The sequence below is a fragment of the Sebastes fasciatus genome, chromosome 7, assembly GCF_043250625.1.
Source record: "Sebastes fasciatus isolate fSebFas1 chromosome 7, fSebFas1.pri, whole genome shotgun sequence".
Lineage (NCBI taxonomy): Eukaryota > Metazoa > Chordata > Actinopteri > Perciformes > Sebastidae > Sebastes > Sebastes fasciatus.
Genome location: NC_133801.1, coordinates 9,548,844 through 9,566,813, shown reverse-complemented (window position 1 = coordinate 9,566,813; position 17,970 = coordinate 9,548,844). Strand labels below are relative to the sequence as shown.

At 39.7% G+C, this 17,970-nt stretch overlaps 1 protein-coding gene and 1 long non-coding RNA gene across 3 annotated transcripts in view; one reads left to right on the top strand and one right to left on the bottom strand.

The window, feature by feature from the left end:
• LOC141771314 (uncharacterized) overlaps nucleotides 1-17,970 on the bottom strand; it is a 202,033-nt gene that overhangs the window by 50,752 nt on the left and 133,311 nt on the right. The window lies entirely within an intron of this gene.
• Nucleotides 1-17,970, top strand: part of ssh2a (slingshot protein phosphatase 2a) — a 38,507-nt gene that overhangs the window by 4,365 nt on the left and 16,172 nt on the right. The window contains exon 2 of one of the 2 annotated variants that reach the window (XM_074641351.1): nucleotides 147-190. In XM_074641351.1, coding sequence (XP_074497452.1) covers nucleotides 147-190 — 44 coding nt within the window. Of the gene's footprint in view, nucleotides 1-146; nucleotides 191-13,056; nucleotides 13,568-17,970 lie in introns of those variants that run through there. The other variant, XM_074641349.1, reaches the window with a different exon arrangement.

Below are 17,970 nucleotides of genomic sequence, written 5' to 3'. Positions count from 1 at the left end.
TCAGCTTGTGATGCAAATGGCCTCCCAAGTCTCTTTGATCAATGTGATAGCGTGTGTCCTTTCTGAAATGTTAGCAGGACTGATGTGAAATGACGCAGGCATTGAATATTCATTTCTACTTATTTCCCGTCTGTCTCTCCCTCTAGGAGTCGGGCAGTGGTGAGGATGACCGTCGCTCCCAGCCCAGGAGGTGAGACCACATCCTGTTTTGTCATACTCTGTCTCCAGTTTCCTGGAATAACTCTGTTTTTTTCACACACTGACATTCAATAGAAACTGTAAATTGAGACTCAGGCCACTAGGGGGAGACGGCGCTTCAGATTTACAGCGTTCCTTCAATTACTGAACATTTTCTGTTATAGTTCTTAAAACATTAATGCAGTTGTTGTATTGATTTTATACAGTGCACAACAGGCCTGCACGATTATGGCCAAAATGATAATCATGATTATTTTGATCAATATTGAAATCACGATTATTCTTCACAATTATTCATTGATTTTAGGGACAAAATATTTTTATTGCACTTAAAATGCACACCAAATAAACAGAACACTGCTTTTACTTCCAAGTTGTGCTATATTCCTGCTAATGTACAAATCTTTGCATCAAAATAAGACTGATCCTTATTCACAGTGCATCTCCTAGATTAAAAATAAAATCGTACCAAAATAAAATTTACAGAGCACTTCACTTTCATATTGTGCTACATTCCTGCTAATTTACAAATTGTTGCATCAAAATAAGACTTAAAATAAGGTTCTTCTTCACCTGAATTCAGTGCATTTTTGTTTTGCCCATTAACTATACAGTATATTACTCTTCTACTCTGGACTGCAGCCGTAACATTCAGGAACGTTTTTCACAGCAGCGGCATGACAGCTCCCCAAAAGTGAAGCCAAAACATCTCGATCGCACCCTGGTAGCTGCTTGTTACTTTAGGAAGTGTCTGATTTGATATGCAGCGGTGTTTGCTTTGAGCGGAGCAAGAATTCTAAACGTCAATATCGCAGGCGATCATGTTCATTTAATTATGATTGAGATTAATATTCGATTAATTGTGCAACCCTAGTGCACAAATGCCAACTTATATGTCAAAATAAAACCAGTTTATCAATGCCACCAAAATGAAAATTCCTTTCATATTTGCTTAAACCAAGACTGTAACATATAAAAGGAGTTGTGTTTCCCATTAGTGAGTAATATCTATTCAAACTCCTGTCATACAAACACAATTGTTAACAAAAAGTCTATATTATCCAGATTCACACATTCATTTTGTACGTTGTCTAGAAAATCAAATATCACAATATTTTTGACCAAATACCTCAATATCGATATTGCAACGATATTGTAGAGTTGACTATTGGTGCTCTCACAAAATATTTACACAATAAGATTTTTGATAATCATTACTAATGTGGATATAATGACTAAGTGGATAAGGGCAAATAATAGAGCAGCTAGAACAGTCTGTTAAGTTCAGAAAATTACATCACTTTACTGTAGTGCAGTGTTCAATAAGCACCTTACAACAGTTAGCCTCATATGAAGGAGCTATTATAGCTTTGTTTAGTAAAGGCAGTCTCAATACAACTAATTCATGTCATTTAGGAACTAATTTACACATTTGTGTGTATTGCACTTCAAATACACAGTACATTCACACAGTGGTTTCAGAGTACTTATTGTCATTTGAGGATTGGGCCCTGTGGCACCAGCAATGGTTTTTAAATAGTTTTGTTTAATAGTTTTTTCATGCTGCAAACAAATGATGCCTTTGTGAGTACATTTGTCAATATGTGGTCAGTCCACTGACGTCAAAGGCTGGGGTTGATTTGCATGATTCCACCTGGTGGTTGTGGCTGAGTAGGTAATTTGCTTTTGATGTTTGTATCTCATAAAAGACAAGGACGTCACCAATGTTATTGTCCTTTTGTTTAGATAACTCAGGTGGCTTTATGCTGTAATGCTGGGCCAAGGCCCTCTACAGAATTTGAATGAAATTCATAGACTTTACACAGGACAAGCTGTACACATGGGCTTTATGTTTGTGTGAGCGTTTGACTTAGTTTTAAACCGGCTACTACTAAACATAGGAACTTTGTCTTCACTGTGCTTAAGGCTCTTATCACTTTAAATTAGGGCAGTCAGCGTTAACGCAAATTCCTTTTAACATAACTAATTTCTTTAAGGCATTAACGCAACTTAAGATTTTTGACGAGGAAAAACTGGCATGGCCATTTCCAAAGGGGTCCCTTGACCTGTGACCTCAAGATATGTGAATGAAAATAGGTTCTATGGGTACCCACGAGTCTCCCCTTTACAGACATGCCCACTTTATGATAATCACATGCAGTTTGGGGTGAGTCATAGTCGAGTCAGCACACTGACACACTCACAGCTGTTGTTGCCTGTTAATCTTGAGTTTGCCATGTTATGATTTGAACATATTTTTTATGCTAAATGCAGTACCTATACACTTGCATAAAACAAGCATATTTGCTCACTCCCATGTTGATAGGAGTAATAAATACTTGTCAAATCTCCATTTAAGGTACATTTTGAACAGATACAAAATGTGATTAATTTGCAATTAATCATGATTAACTATGGACAATCATGCAATTAATCGTGACTAAATATTTTAATCGATTGACAGACCTACTTTAAATGCTATCTTTACATCACAGTCTGTCCGTGACGGTAGCACACAATCATTAAACAGGGAGTGGAGCATCAGAGTCTATACAGCATTTCCATCTTTAATGGACTTTGTAAGGACTTTTGTGGACTAATTTAAGCTCTTAGTGCAATCTAAACAGTCTTTACCATTTGATTGATTTTTATCACTTATATTTTTAAGTTACCACTTGTTATTACTGTCTGTACAGTTTAATATAGCAGGTAATGAGACACTGCAGTTATATGCAGATATACTCCTACAGTGCAGCTGAGCCTAAGACAGACATTTCATATCTTGCTCTGTGAGGCCAGTACAGACTCAACGACTGGTCAGATTGAAACGTTGCCATCCTGTCTGGAGACTGTGGACACCAGATACAGGGTCAAATTGAATGCTCAGAACAAACTAATGTAACAACAGATACAGACAGATTTCAGGCAGTGTTGTCTCAACTTTGAGCGTTGTTGCTATGAAGCAGGGCAGAGTTCCACGTTGTCGGGATGAGATTCAACTTCTTTATTGCATCATTTTCTTTTTCTTCACCCCTGCGTTTTGGCTGTTGCTCAGGATCACTCTCAAATTTCATTCATGCGTGTCTTGGATCGAGCCCAGCGAGACCTTGCCTGGCAAAATCAAATGGATCTGAAAAAAGCCGGTCAGGCTACCGCTGGTCTGGAGTTGTTAGGAGGGCCAAAGTGTCTAGTCCTGAGCTCATTCACACAGCAGGATAATGTGCACTAACTATCAGGCTAAAGGAACGTTCATTATGCATATATGCTTTGGCTAACAAAGCCATAATATTAGTGAGGTGAATCTTGGCAGCATCTTGAGCCAATTAGCATCTACAAATGAGTCATAGTCACAGTGAAGAATATCTTTTTGGACGTCTTATGTCTTACGTATGTTAGGTAAGGTTACTATTTTGAACCCTCTGGTGGAACAAAGACAAATTAGGTATTGGACGATGTACGATTATGTCTGTCTTGGCAAGACAGGCTCCGGTATATCCCCAGTGGGCTACCTGTGGGTCCAAAAAGTGAAGCCAATGCTGAAGTGCCTTAAACTTGCATTCTTTCTAATATCCAACAGGTGGCGACTCCTCTGGTTGCAAAAAGAAGTTTGATTTTATAGAAGTCAATGAGAAAATGAGCCTACTTCTCACTTGATGTATTACCTAAGTAAACATTGTAAACATGAGTTTATGTTCTCAATTGCTAGTTTCAAGTCTTCTTCAATACAGCATGATGTTCATTTAGTAGATTATGGTCCCATTTAGAGTGAAATAGACCATAAAGCAGGGTATGCTGTAGGGCGTGGCTACCTCGTGATTGACAGGTTGCTACTATGGCGTTGTCTGGTCTGGTAGTTGTCCATGTCTTTTAACTCTTTCACTGTGTTTTCAGCTCATGAAAGTTACTTGTAACATTTTGGTTGCCTAATAAGGTCTTATTCAGTGTTCGGTTGTACTTAGCTCCACCCTCTCGTGTCACTTCTGGTTGCAAAAAACAAGATGGCGACTGCCAAAAACCAATATGGTGACGGACAAAATCATAGATGGCGATGGCCAAAATGCCGAACTCAAGGCTTCAAAATGGCAGTCCACAAACCAATGGGTGATGTCACGCTTCTTCTATACGCTGATCCAAGTTCTCCAGTGTGATGAAGTTCGTTGCATCCTCCTGCAGCTTCAAAATTCCCTTCTCTTTTTCTTTGATGAATTCTTGCTGCTCTAGTTTTCGCTGCAAAGCAGCTTCTACCCGCTGGCGTTCAGCTTCTTCATTTTCCTTCTGGACCCTCAACACCCTGAGTTTGAGCAAGCGGAGGTTCTCCTGGTCGTTGAAGGCCACACGTGACGACCTCTTCTTATATAACGTCCATGGTCTGAAAGCATGACCTCATTGGCAGCAGTGATAATATTTGAAACCCCATATACACCATATGATAATAATTTCAGTTCATGATTGCAGCTGGCCCAAGATAAGCCAAGGGCCTCTTGTGGAGCACCTATAGTGCATGAAATGAGTGGAGTTTAACCCAAAGCTGAACATATTAGACAATATTTTATGCTATGTCACATATATGAAAATTGAAACTTGGTGATGTCACTCCTGCAAACCTTTAACAAACCCCAATAGTGCCAAGAAAGACATGTGGTCCCAATTATCTGTTAGGTAATACAACAAAGCAGCAGCAGCAGCTGGTGAAGTCATACCCAGGGATGCGTGCACACACACACACACACACATATAGGGCTTATTCCCCATACGCCTAACATCATTATAGTCCTGTTTTACCATTTACCTAGCTCGCCATTTGCTCAACATTAGCACAAATCCACACAGACATGCAGAGTGCAGCCAAGGGCCTTGCTGAGTGACCCCTAATGTGTATTACATAAGACTTGAGGTCCAATTAAGTCCACCACACCCTACATATGGATTCAAGTAGCAGCACGGGCCAATATGTCGTATAAGAGCCACTAAGACTGAGGGCAGCTTTTGCAGTGCAGTAATATTTTCACTCTGTCTTGATTTCTTGCTTTTCTCCAGAGTCTTTGTTTCTTTTCTCTTACAGTTATTCAGTTCACTACTCACACCCGGTATCTCTCCCTCCTATTCCCCCTTTCTGTCTGTCAACGTCTCTTTCATAGAGACACACACAACAGCTCTCTACTCTGTACCACACCAATGAAGAATAACGTTACTGCAGGGCACTAATGAACCTCTGCCTCACACTGATGCCTCAGGACACTGACTGTCAAGGAAAGTGTCAGAGAAACATTTTTTTCTATCTAGAGTTACAAAACTAGCATTTGAAGGTTTTGTTCTTCTATCTTTTAAGGGGAGAAACTACAGGTGAGTAGGGTAAACAATTTAACTAACAGATATCACCATGAAACTTCCCCAGTTGATTACTTACATTAGCACAATTATTTTATGCTTAAATACGCCAATGAGGCATTATCTTATTAAATATGTACTAATTTGCATACATTTCCAGAACAGAAATCTGAACACTGGATAAAGCCAGGTTCAAAATTCTTGTTTCATTTTGTTGACATATTAGTGTCAAAGGTTTTTACAGAGGGAATTTTGGATATCTCTTTTTATCAATCCATAAATCAGAGTATATTGCCATTAAAAAAAATCTATTTTTGCCATGTTTTTAGGAATAAAATGTTGTATAAATTAGGCTATGAATGATACAGTATGTGAACAAACCCCTTGGTAAAAACCTTCAGAACAAAGATAGGAATGAAAGTGGAAAGTTTGGTGTATGTAAGTGCTACTGAAGTGGAGATTTCTGGCTGAGAGAGAGAAAAAACACACTTTGAGAAAACAGCCTCTAAAGATATGGATTGTAAAGTTCCACACATTTTGAAGACACTACAGGTGAATAGGGAAAATAGTTATCTAATAACTAGTACTAATAGTTACTAATAGTTATCACCATTAAACTTCCCCAGTTGATTACTTACACTAAGACAATCATGTTTGTATTACAAGTTTTCGGATATTTTATGTTTAAATATGGAAATAGGCAATATTTATAAGTAACTTTTGGTGAATTTAGGGGAAATCTACAGACACAAATAGACAAAGTAGTAAAATAAACACCTAAATGTGTATTTTGGATGTTTACTATCCACTTCCAAACCAGACAGGTTATGGAAGCAAATTAGCCCATAACCAGTGCATGAAAAACAATGTTTTGCCTGTGGTGTTTCATCTTAATTGGTTGGCAAATTGGTGAAAACGGCTGATGAACTTTGTTCGGCTGTTGCTGCTGATCAAATGAGTTGCTTCCTATCCTTCTTGTGACTGTCTGCCGGGATATCATGTGATGTGGCGCGGCGGTCAAAGGTTGCAGCATCACAAGACTGAAACTGTATTGTTAAAGCACACCTGCAATGAATGACCCACTTGAAATGTCAGTGACAGTACTTCCTTACTTTCAGTTCTCTTCTCTGTTTGGTTTTCAGACTGTCTGTATGAAGGTAGCGGTGTGTCAGTGTGTTGTATCTACTGTGGTTAAAAGCTGTCTGTAAATGAGAAAAGCCTGTGAGAAGAATGAAGGGTGGCATTTAGTTGTTCTCTTTCTGACCTTATCTGTCCATTGTGCTATATGCTATAGAGCATTTTCTTTTACAGAATGCAGTACAGGTCATTTGAGCTGAGGCCTCTGTTATAGTGTAAGCTGTTTGTTTGTTTGGGATAAAATCTATTCATAGAATCTATTTCGGTGCCAAGAGGAACTACTCTGTGATAAATGACGTGAGCTATTTTAATAACAACACACTAACCTAGTTGTACAGTACATTCTGACACTGATCAGAATAATTTCTTCCTGCATTGTTCACTATGCATTTTATTGACACATGCATCAGCTCCGAGCCAGAAATACACAAGCAGGGCAGGTACACCAGGCCAAGAATTTCATGAACCCGCTATTAGAAGAACAAGAAGGGCAAGGTGCAGTAGCGAACGCCAAGCCGAGGGCACCATCTGTGTTCAATGTTTGAGCACCATCTCCTCATGTGGAGACATGCCTCTTTAAGTTTATAGGTTGCTCTGTTATTTACACACAACAGTGGATACCACACCTGCCTCCTGGCCTCCTACAGTTAAACATGAACATAACATACTGTACTGCCTGTCCTAGATTAGTGACATGCAGAGTTCATCGTTAATGTTCTTTTTTTCACGTGCCAGGTCAGGCAAGTGGGTCATAAATCTACTTGCCCGAAATCAATTTTTACAGTTGTGGCCGGAGGCATTATCTTTTCAGGTTGTCCGTTCGTCGGTACGTCCGTCCAGTCCATTTTTGAGAACACGATATCCCAGGAACACCTTGATGGAAGTTCTTCAAATTTGGCACAAAGGATGAACTGATTAGATTTTGCTGACCATAACTCAAGAGTTGATATGCTAATATGACAATTTTACACAAACGTCTAATAGGATAAAATGATGAAGTGGTGACATTCAGACATGGATGTAAACTGCACCTTGACTGGTTGGCGGAGGCATACAACCGCGAGACGGCAATTCTAGTATTTATTATTGGTTTCAAATGTCAACAAAAACTTAAGTTAATTGTCATGTTTTATCCGCCTTCCTCTCAAACTCGCGGCAATCTTCGCAATGCATAGTTGAAGTTTCACCCACATCCTCTAACGCCACCCAACTAAACTCCTGTTTCCAGGATAATTGAAATGCTCGCTTGCAATTCAGATAATAATCTTTGTCTATACCCGCTGCCATTTTCTTGCGAGTGCCTGATGGGTGCTGTACATGTGCAACCCTCAACAGAGATGAGAAGGAAGTGAGATGGCTCAAGTTTCAAGTTTGGTTTATATATAGAGCACATTTAAAAACACCAAAGTTGACCAAAGTGCGGTACAGTGGTAAAATAACAATACAATATACTGTATAAGAAAGCTCACTCCTTAGCCACTTCCATCATCATCTGCGGAAAAAAACATTGTGTTTAATTCTTTTTTACCACTTATCCAATCAGCTAAGAGAGCCTTCTTGCCGGTTGGAGACGTGTAACCATAGTAACCCGTGCCAACCTCATGTGACCAAAACAATGATTTGTGATAATCAAAATCGGAACTAATTTAAAATATATATTTCATCTAGCAAAGTGAAATCTTATACTTACAATTAGACTGAAGTGTTAATGCCATTGCAGAGCTGTCGGTCAACGTTTGTTATGAACGTTGTTGTCACTGCCACATTGCTTTGTGGGATATTTATGCCGCCGTAGTGTCCAGTGTTGCATACTGTAAGATTTCACTGGAAACAGTATGCAATTCACGTACTATTGGTTTCATACTAAGGTTTCGGACATACTAAAATATCTCACATACTGTTTTAGTGTACTAAATAGCATGTTAGTATAGAATTTGGGACGCAACCATTGTGAATTACATCAGCTGACAGGAAGTAATATGGGCCCAAGCTGTTGCCTAGGAATGCAATTCCATTGAAACGGTCTATAAGGTCTCAAACCAAAGAACTGTGTTGAACCCAGTGCTTGTTTGTTGCAGTACATGACATGTTTGGTACTTTACACAGGCTACTTCTGCTAACAGGTCCGTCTTTGTCTGTCTTATCTGGCTGTTAAGAGTGCTACCTGTTCCTCCAAGGTTAAGTGCTTCTATCGCAACAGAGTGGGCCGAGTAGTCGGCAAACATTTGAACTGAAGGCGTTGTAGTCCAGCTGTTCTTTGTTTTGCTTTGTTTTCAATCTTGAAACATATTTTTATGTTGTTTGTTTTAAGGTTTTTAGGCCGGGTGTTTTTTAGCCACCGCTACTACTCTATCACACTTCTTTACCTTCAGCATGATTTTAAGATGAAAGACAGATGTTTTTCAGGATGTTTTTCAAGACAGAGTAAATCATACTGCAGGTTATTTATATAGCTTTATTGTAGAACAGTATGCTAACACTAGCCCATCTCCAGCTCAGCGTATGGTAAACAGCTGTCTTCATGTACTAACCAAAGAGGTAGCAGGATGATAGGGCTCACTAGGGGGACATTCTCACACACTTTGAAATATATACAAATACATAACTACAGCACCGTTGACCTGCATGTTTCTGCCCATCGTCAAGTGACGGTGGGAAGACATGTGGCTGAAGACGATTGTGCAACTTGTCCAGGTCTCAGCTAAACACCACAACAGACTCTCATGTTACCAGCTCACAGACAAATGAGTTCTGGTAAATTTGACGACACTAAACAGAACCACATGACATGAAGAGCACTAGAGCCGCTGTGTGTGTGTGTGTGTGTGTGTTTGTGGATTTTATGGTCACGGTTGCTGTCAGAGCTCTTTGGAAAACCTGCCTTGTGATGCAAGAGTTGTTGATAGGAAGGTGAGATGGAGTAAAGCTTAGTGTGACGGCAGGAGTGCAGGCGTTGGTGTGTTTGTTTCTTATGTCATATAATCAGTGTAGCTGGACACGTGGAGTCTCTAGTGCTAAAACATACACATACACTGTCCCCTGCCATGTATTTGCCATGGACATCACGCCATATCGGCAGTAATTCTGTTCAGACGGATAAATTAACCCAATAATGGCTTCCATCCGTCTACAGTGAAGTGGTTCTTAGTGAAAAAAACACATGTATAACTTAAATTTGTATAGTTCGGTGTTCGTGGTTTCAATAGCAACCGCTGCAGCTTCCTTGTTCGCCATTTTCACAAGTTTAAAATAGGTTGGTGGTCCTTCCTTTTCCTCTACTTAGTAAAGATGGCGACCGTTGAGGGGGAGAAGTGTCCAGCGTTCCACACTCAACGTTTGGACCGTTTTGAGTCCAACAACCGGGTACCTACAGTACCCTGCATTTTGCCATACTTCTCATTGTGAACGCACTTATGCACTCAAAATAGCAAGTTTAAGTACAAAAGTACGCAAATTGAGACACAGCATAACATCAGTAACAAGTTCAACTACAGTTTTCCCCACAGCCTCAAAGCTCAGGGGTGTTCATAGACCTAGAAGAACACAAGCATACTGTGCAGATTACAGTGAATAACAATGGGCTGGAAAGATTGTGAACACTGAGCCAAAGGTGTGTTGTAAAACGGCTTTCTTAATAGTGTCGTATTTCTCAGTTAAACTCCCTATTGATAACAGCTCTGCTCTGGAGAAAAGCCAAAACGTAGATCAGGCCTTCCATAAACATAATAATAAAGCTTAGCTTCGCTGCGTAGAGGTCATTGGCCACAGATGTTTTAGTTTCATTCTAGGTTCTTGGCACTCGCCGGTGTGAATATGATGAGGGGGCTGCAGTTTTACAGTGTTTTCAAATTGTTGTCAGCTTACATAGGACCCTACACGTCGGCACGCCAGCAGAATATAAAATGTTTAATAGGCTGTAAAATTAACCAAAACATTGTGTCCATACTGTGAGCATGCAGTATCTTAGTTGATACTTGATGTCCTCAGACCACCCGAATGTGAAGGGTTGTTTCTCCTGCAGACTTTCTTGACAAGACAGGCTCCGGTATATCTCCAGTGGGCTACCTCCGGGTCCAAAAAGTGGAGCCAATGCAGAAATGCCTTAAACTTGCATTCTATCGAGCTCAAATCCTCAAATGTCTTGTTTTGTCCACAACTCAAAGATATTCAGTTTACTGTCATAGAGGAGTAAAGAAACCAGGAAATATTCACATTTAACAAGCTGAAATCTTGACTTTTTGACTGGATGACTTGAGCCTGTTTCTCATTTTGTTCTTGGCCCTTATGTAACTCAACCACAGGGTCTGTGTGGTGGGAGAAAAGGGCGGAGAGGAGACAAGTGAAGTCTCCTCAGTGACTCACTGCCAAACCAAAATCCCATGTGGGGTTAATTGACTCTGTTTTATTAGTTTAATTGACCTTGTTGTACCAGGACACTGAATTAGCTGCAGGGTGACCAGATCTGAACAAACCAAATGTGGGACTAAAGGTATGTTTGTGTGGGACAATGTGGGCCTTGTTACTAATGCTGAGCGATAGACTTCAATCTCGAAATAATGTCTATCTAACTTGTAAAAATAAACATTTCTATTCCGCCCCTTAGCTTGTAACATCTCTATGCTTTGCCCTCTGGTTGAAAAATAACTAATTTTGCCAAGAAACTGAGAATGACCTTTCACTGACTTCACCCAGATATAAGTAGTTTGACAGTCTTTGTTGTAGCTTCGTTTCCTTTTCTTTGTGGTAGTTCCCATCATATTCTGACTTTTCCCCGTTGGCCGTCGCTTCGCAGAAACAGGTTAACCTGCACTTGACCGGCGTGATGGCAGCCTTCCCTGCTTTCTTCACAGCCATTGGATAAAAGCCATATTTTAGAAAAGTCCTGCAGTGGTTTGACTTTTGAAAACTAGAGCCGATCAAAACGAGGGACATAGTAGTCTCAATATGTGGGAGGGATAAAAATGCTGTGCAGTCCCTCATAAAGTGGGAGACCTGGTCACCCTAATTAGCTGTTGGACAGCAGTTTATTCTAACTATATTATCATATTATTAGTAGGGTTGTGTATTGGCAAGAATCTTGCGATACGAAATGTATCATGATACTCCGGTTGCAAGTCTTGCGAAACTGTAAGCAAGGCAATATATTGTGATTTTTTTAATGTTATTTTAGGAAAACTGTCATAGTATAAAGAACACATTAGAAATATATCATTTTAGAATAGGCAAAAATAACACATTTGTGCTGCATGCAAAAAACTGCATGGTTTTTGCTCCAAACTGCATGTGATTATCATAAAGTGCATACATGTCTGTAAAGGGAAGACTTGTGGGTACCCATAGAACCCATTTTCATTCACATATCTGGAGATCAGAGGTTGAGGGACCCTTTTGAAAAATGGCCTTAACAGTTTTTCCTCGCCAAACTTTAGGGCAAGTTTGGAGCGTTATGTAGCCTCCTTCGCGACAAGCTATTATGGGATGGTTGGTACCAATGGATTCCTTTGGTTTTAGCTTTGAAACTGAGCCCCCTGTAGTGGCTATCTTTAGTCTTCATTCTTCTTATCTTCGTCTTAACTTACTTTCTGTCAATAACAACATTTCAAGGACGACATCACAATGTTTTACGCGTTGAGTCGGCCCGGTAGCAACGCCAACGCCATCGCCAACGGTAAAACAACCGTGTTGCTCTGCCGTTAACTCGTTTATTTACAGCTGAACCTTTGCACAATAAAAGTAATTTTACAATAAAATTCACTTCCTGTCCCTTTGTCACGTGTGAAGCCGCACAGGATGAAACTCAAATTCACAGTGGTAAACATACAGGAAGGAATCACACCATATATAGTCACAATATTCTCTCACATTTAACTGAAATATATTCTTCACTGAACTCCAGCAAATAATATTATCCAAACAATAAACATAAACTTGGCACTAGTAAATGGCGCTTACACCCGCAACAACCTCCGAAAGCGGGCAATTGGATTTATTTAGTGGTTAATTAAAAATCGAGTATTGCACAATATAATATCGCGATACTCATATCGATATTTTTCTACACCCCTAATTATTACTAAAACATAGTGTGACCTACAGTATTATATAATCCATCACGGATGGGCAACCAACATGTGCCATGCAGTATACCAACAGTATGCAGCTTTTGAGCAAACACTTACAGGCAGTGAATTGTCTCATAAACACACCCAGAGGAGGATAAATAACCTGCAAGGTGCATTTGTATACAAACTGCTCTGCTTCAGCAAAGCGTCGCTGCAGAAGTGCTGGTATTGTGGGCGGTCGTACTTCCCTGTTGTCCTCATTGGCTCCCCACTTTTCCCCAAAACACATGTCTCCAACTCCTCCTCCTCTCTGCTATAAACTTCTCCTGTGAGAGTTTGACTGGAGTCATATGTCCTAGTACTGTACATGGTGGAGGATACTGTCTGTTGGATGATTCATATTTAGAAAACAATACAGACACTTGCTCATTATGGGTTTCACTTCTGCTTTATTTGGAGATCTTGGACAGCCATGCGTCAGGAGCAGGAACAAAGTGTGCTGATTAATTTATTTCGACAGAAAGAAACACGCTTTGGAAACAGACTTCCGCGGAATACTTCGTCATTTATTACGACTATCAACACCCAAAGGAAGTTGTCTTGAAATGACGGAGCACATGACCGTGGGAGAGGAGTAAAAAGTTTGCTTTCGGACCAAGAACACTTGACACTTTTCCTCCTCACTCTGCGCGTCCTCCACTCTCCACCGGCGGTATGACGCTCGGTGCGGTGACCGAATCCGACAGCTCGTCGGCGGTCAGCTTCTGCTCCTGCTGCGGGGCCAAGATGGTGCCCTACTTCAGCGACGACTCGGCGGTGTCCAACAATCAGATCAACCAGCTGTAAGTTTACAAAAGTGGCACTGTTGTTGTGGAGGGTAGATATATATACACTCTGTAATAGTTTGATATTGTTTTATACATTAAAACACATTAATACAATGGGACAGACAGTATAACTACAGCACCTGATTACACATGATCATAACTATCATTATCATAATTAATACTGTCTGTATTTGAATTTATATTTAAATTGAATAGAATAGAAATAGATGTATTAAATAAAGATATATTAAATACAAATATATTAAATAAAGATATATTAAATACAAATAAATACAAATAAATAAAGATATATTAAATAAAGATATATTAAATACAAATAAATAAAGATATATTAAATACAAATAAATAAAGATACATTGAATAGAATAGATTTGAATTGATACATTAAAACACATTCCTTTGGTGGCAGGGACAGACAGCACCTGATTACACATGATCATAATTATCATCATCATAATTAAACTGTAAAATAGCTGTCTGTATTTGAATTGTTGTATTGTTGGATAGTCAGACTCTTTTCACATTTAAAATGTGGACTAAATGTTTCCCATATGTATTTAGAGATAATAGCAGTAATAATGTGTCGAAACGTTAAACACTGTGAGTAAGCTGAGCATGTGTAAAAGTTTTGCCACACCAGTGGTGAATTTATTTCCTGGTGACGTAGCAGAGTCTTACTCATATAGTAGTGCTTCCTTTTTTGACCTTACTAAGACATAATGGCTCTGCATAAAGTGTGAATCATCCTACCTGTTTCACAGGTCCAGACACAGACAAGCATAAATCACCTGATCGCCATATCAATTGTTTTTGTCCCTCCCTTCTTGTTTGTTCAAGGCTGGGATATATTGTTTGTTTGAACTTGTGAGTGCTTGGTGTGATGACCATAGTTGTTATTAAGTTACAATTAAGACTTTTTTAAATAAACATTCAGAAAATTAACTTAAATATGCATGAAGATGAAGAAAAAGGCTACAATGTTGTTTAAGATTTTCTACATTATTGTATTCAATGTGGTGTTTAACCATTAACCAACAAGCTAATGTTTGTGACTCATCGTAAGACACCCAAAAAAATTGGCCTGAATCCACTTGGCTTCTGACACTTAGTTTAGGAAACCAGGAAACGAGCAACGGAAAATCACTTTTAAAGGAACAGTGTGTAGCATTTCGGGGGATCTATTACCAGAAATGGAATATAATATTCATACCCATAGACTGTATATAAGAAGTGGACGTAGTCACCGTGACGTCACCCATTGGTTTGTGGACTGCTGTTTTGAAGCCTACAATCAGCGAATGACACCATAAACTCATGTTTACCATGTTGACTGTGGTAATAAATCAAGTGAGAAGTAGGATCATTTTCTCAAAAACTTCTATACAATCACACTTCTTTTTGCAACCAGAGGATTTGCCCCCTGCTGGCTATTAGAAATAATGCAAGTTTAAGGCACTTCAGCGTTGGCTTCACTTCTCAGACCCGGAGGTAGCCTACTGGCGTTACCACGGTTTTGCACTTGGCGGCTCACGTCACTGCAGTCTTGAAAAGGAAGGAGTGAGCGGAGGGGTACTCAGTTGGTTGCAATCTGCAAGCACACCAATAGATGCTGCCAAATCCTACATGCTGTCCCTTTAATGCAGTATTACCCTTTGTGATTTACAATAATAGATTTCCTTGTAACCCATTAATAGTCTACACTGGATATGCTTGCTTGATTTGCCATTGATTAGTAAGCCTCTGCAGTTAATTTTAGCCCAGCGTTCCACAGGTCAGTCAGCTGAACTAAATATTACATATGTTCTTTGCTGTGATGTAAGGGAGTTACCATTAATGCATCTCACACCAATCTTATCTGTGATCTTCACTGCCTGCAGACATCAAGGCAAAGTGAGTTAAAGGTTTCTTTTTGCTGGTGAGATTTAAAAGGATTTAGTTGACTTGTACTTGCGGTGAAGACAAGTTTGCCCTTCAGGACAGATCAAAGCCTGTTCCAGTGTTTCCCAACTCTCATGTGGAGCTGGCTCAGATAAGCTTTGCAAATTTGGGGGAAATCAATGCAGAAATTACTGCAACTGGATTAAAAGATCAACATTACCAAATTTTCCACAAAAATCAATTCATGTAGTTCCAGTGTCTGTGTTTTGATGTTGTTGTGTAACATATTAGTGCCGTGAGAAAATTGGCTGTGCCCTGCATGAGGGTTGGTCTTCTGTGTCGGCTTTCAGAGAAGTCAAGGACAGCCTGCGCCTTGATTGCATTGTTTTTCAGCTGTTTTACACATGATTATGTGGTGAGGTTATTGCGTAATCTGAGCATTTACTCTTTATGATGGCTGCACCCAGTCTTTAAGGAAATAGGGGAAGATGTTACTGCAAGACACATGCACAATACAGTTCGTACTGGCAGGCACTAAATGGCAGCAGATGTGGGAATATTTTGACTTCCTTTTGTTGGCCACATTGCATGATGCCTGTTGATAGTTTTTATCACCACACCCTTGTATTACTCTCTCATCGCAACGCCGGAGATTTTCAGCATCCTTTTATTTTAGCACCCAGTGTGTGTTTTATGTGTGTCGGCATGTTTAATGTTTGTGTACACATATGTCTGTTTGTTTACAGTGTGAACGCCTGTATGTGCCAGAATGTTTAACCAGTGGTTGAATGAGTAATTACAAGTCTTGAGGCCGTCCACGGAGTTAAGTGTTACCTGTGTGGCTAAATGGCATCTAAAACACCATTGTTATCCCAGCAATTTTAGAAATACCGGTAAACCCTTCTCTTCCGCTGCTCTTGTGTGTTTATGTTGGGTACGACTGAAACGTGACAATCTGAAGTGAGTGTTTGTGTCTGAGGGACTTCAGCAGCTGAAAGGGATATGGCAGCTGGATATAGGTCACTACTTATGCTTGTGTCTGTGCCTGTGTGCGTGTGATGCAAATTAAATAACCTACATAACTTGGTTTAAGTTTTTAATGGCACGAGATCAGACCAGCTGTGTACTGTAGCTACCAAGTGCATCACAGTAGTCATTGCCAGGTGTCTGATAGTGTTTGTTAATGGATGTGGGTCCTGGAAGTTCCACTTGTTGTTATAAAGTACTGTCATTCTTTTTTTATTTTTACCACAAGCTATCAAAGTGGGAATGGAAGCCCTTATTCAGCCATTGTTACTAACAATTGAGCTACATATGGCCAACAGACTGTATTTAAGAAGTGGACGTAGTCACCGTTACGTCACCTATTGGTTTGTAGACTGCTGTTTTGAAGCCTAGAGTTCGGAAGTGACACGAGAGGATGGAGCTAAGTATAACTGAACAAGACATTTTTAGGCGACCAAAATGTAGAAATTTACTTTCATGAACTGAAAACACACTGTGAAAGAGTTAAAGTTCTAAGATGAAAACACGGACAACTCCCAGACTGGACAACGCCGTGGTAGCAACCTGTCAATCACAAGGTAGCCACGCCCTAAAGCATCCCCTGCTTTATGGTCTATTTGACTCTAAATGGGACCATAATTTACTAAATGAACATCATGCTGTATTGAAGAATACTTGAAACTAGCGATTGAGACCATAAACTCATGTTTACAATGTTTACTGAGGTAATAAATCAAGTGAGAAGTAGGGTCATTTTCTCATAGACTTCTATACAATCAGATTTCTTTTTGCAACCAGAGGAGTCGCCCCCTGCTGGCTGTTAGAAAGAATGCAAGTTTAAGGCACTTCAGTATTGGCTTCACTTTTCAGACCCGGAGGTTGCCCAGTGGTATTCAACCAGCATTAAATTATTATTATTTTACTGAGCTCCTCTTGTACTGTTTTTCTGCCCTCTTAGTTTGTTTTAACTGTAGTTAAAATGTAATCTGAATCCTTCTCAGAATAGCACCGCATGCCTGGGTGAGGTATGTTTAGTCCACTAAGGTGGAGCTTGGACCATGGTCTGCACACTGGAATACCAAAGAAACTGAAGCAAAACTGCAGCAAAACTTGTAGAAGAAGACAAAGGGTCTAGGGAATATGTTGACTGGTGTCTTTGCCAGTTGATGAAAGTCTATGTTTAGTATGACTGGTATTCCTTTGTCTTGATCAGACTTGACCCCCTTCTGCTCTGGCTGCCCCCATCTGCCGCCTTCTCGTGGCTAATGCTTTGCTCAGTGATCTGCTGTGCAAGTCTTGAAGTCTTGAAATGATTCCTAGGAGAGTAAGAAAATATTGAGTATCACAATATTATGTTTTGTCATACTGTATCGATTCTCAAAAACACTGTATAGTTTTTTTAATTAATAGTTTACATGCAAAGATTAACTCAGTCAATACTTTAACTTTATTTGCAAAGATATGCGCCCTCTCAGTGTAAGTGCCCTCTCAAAGTAGTGCTATGATGTTGGATG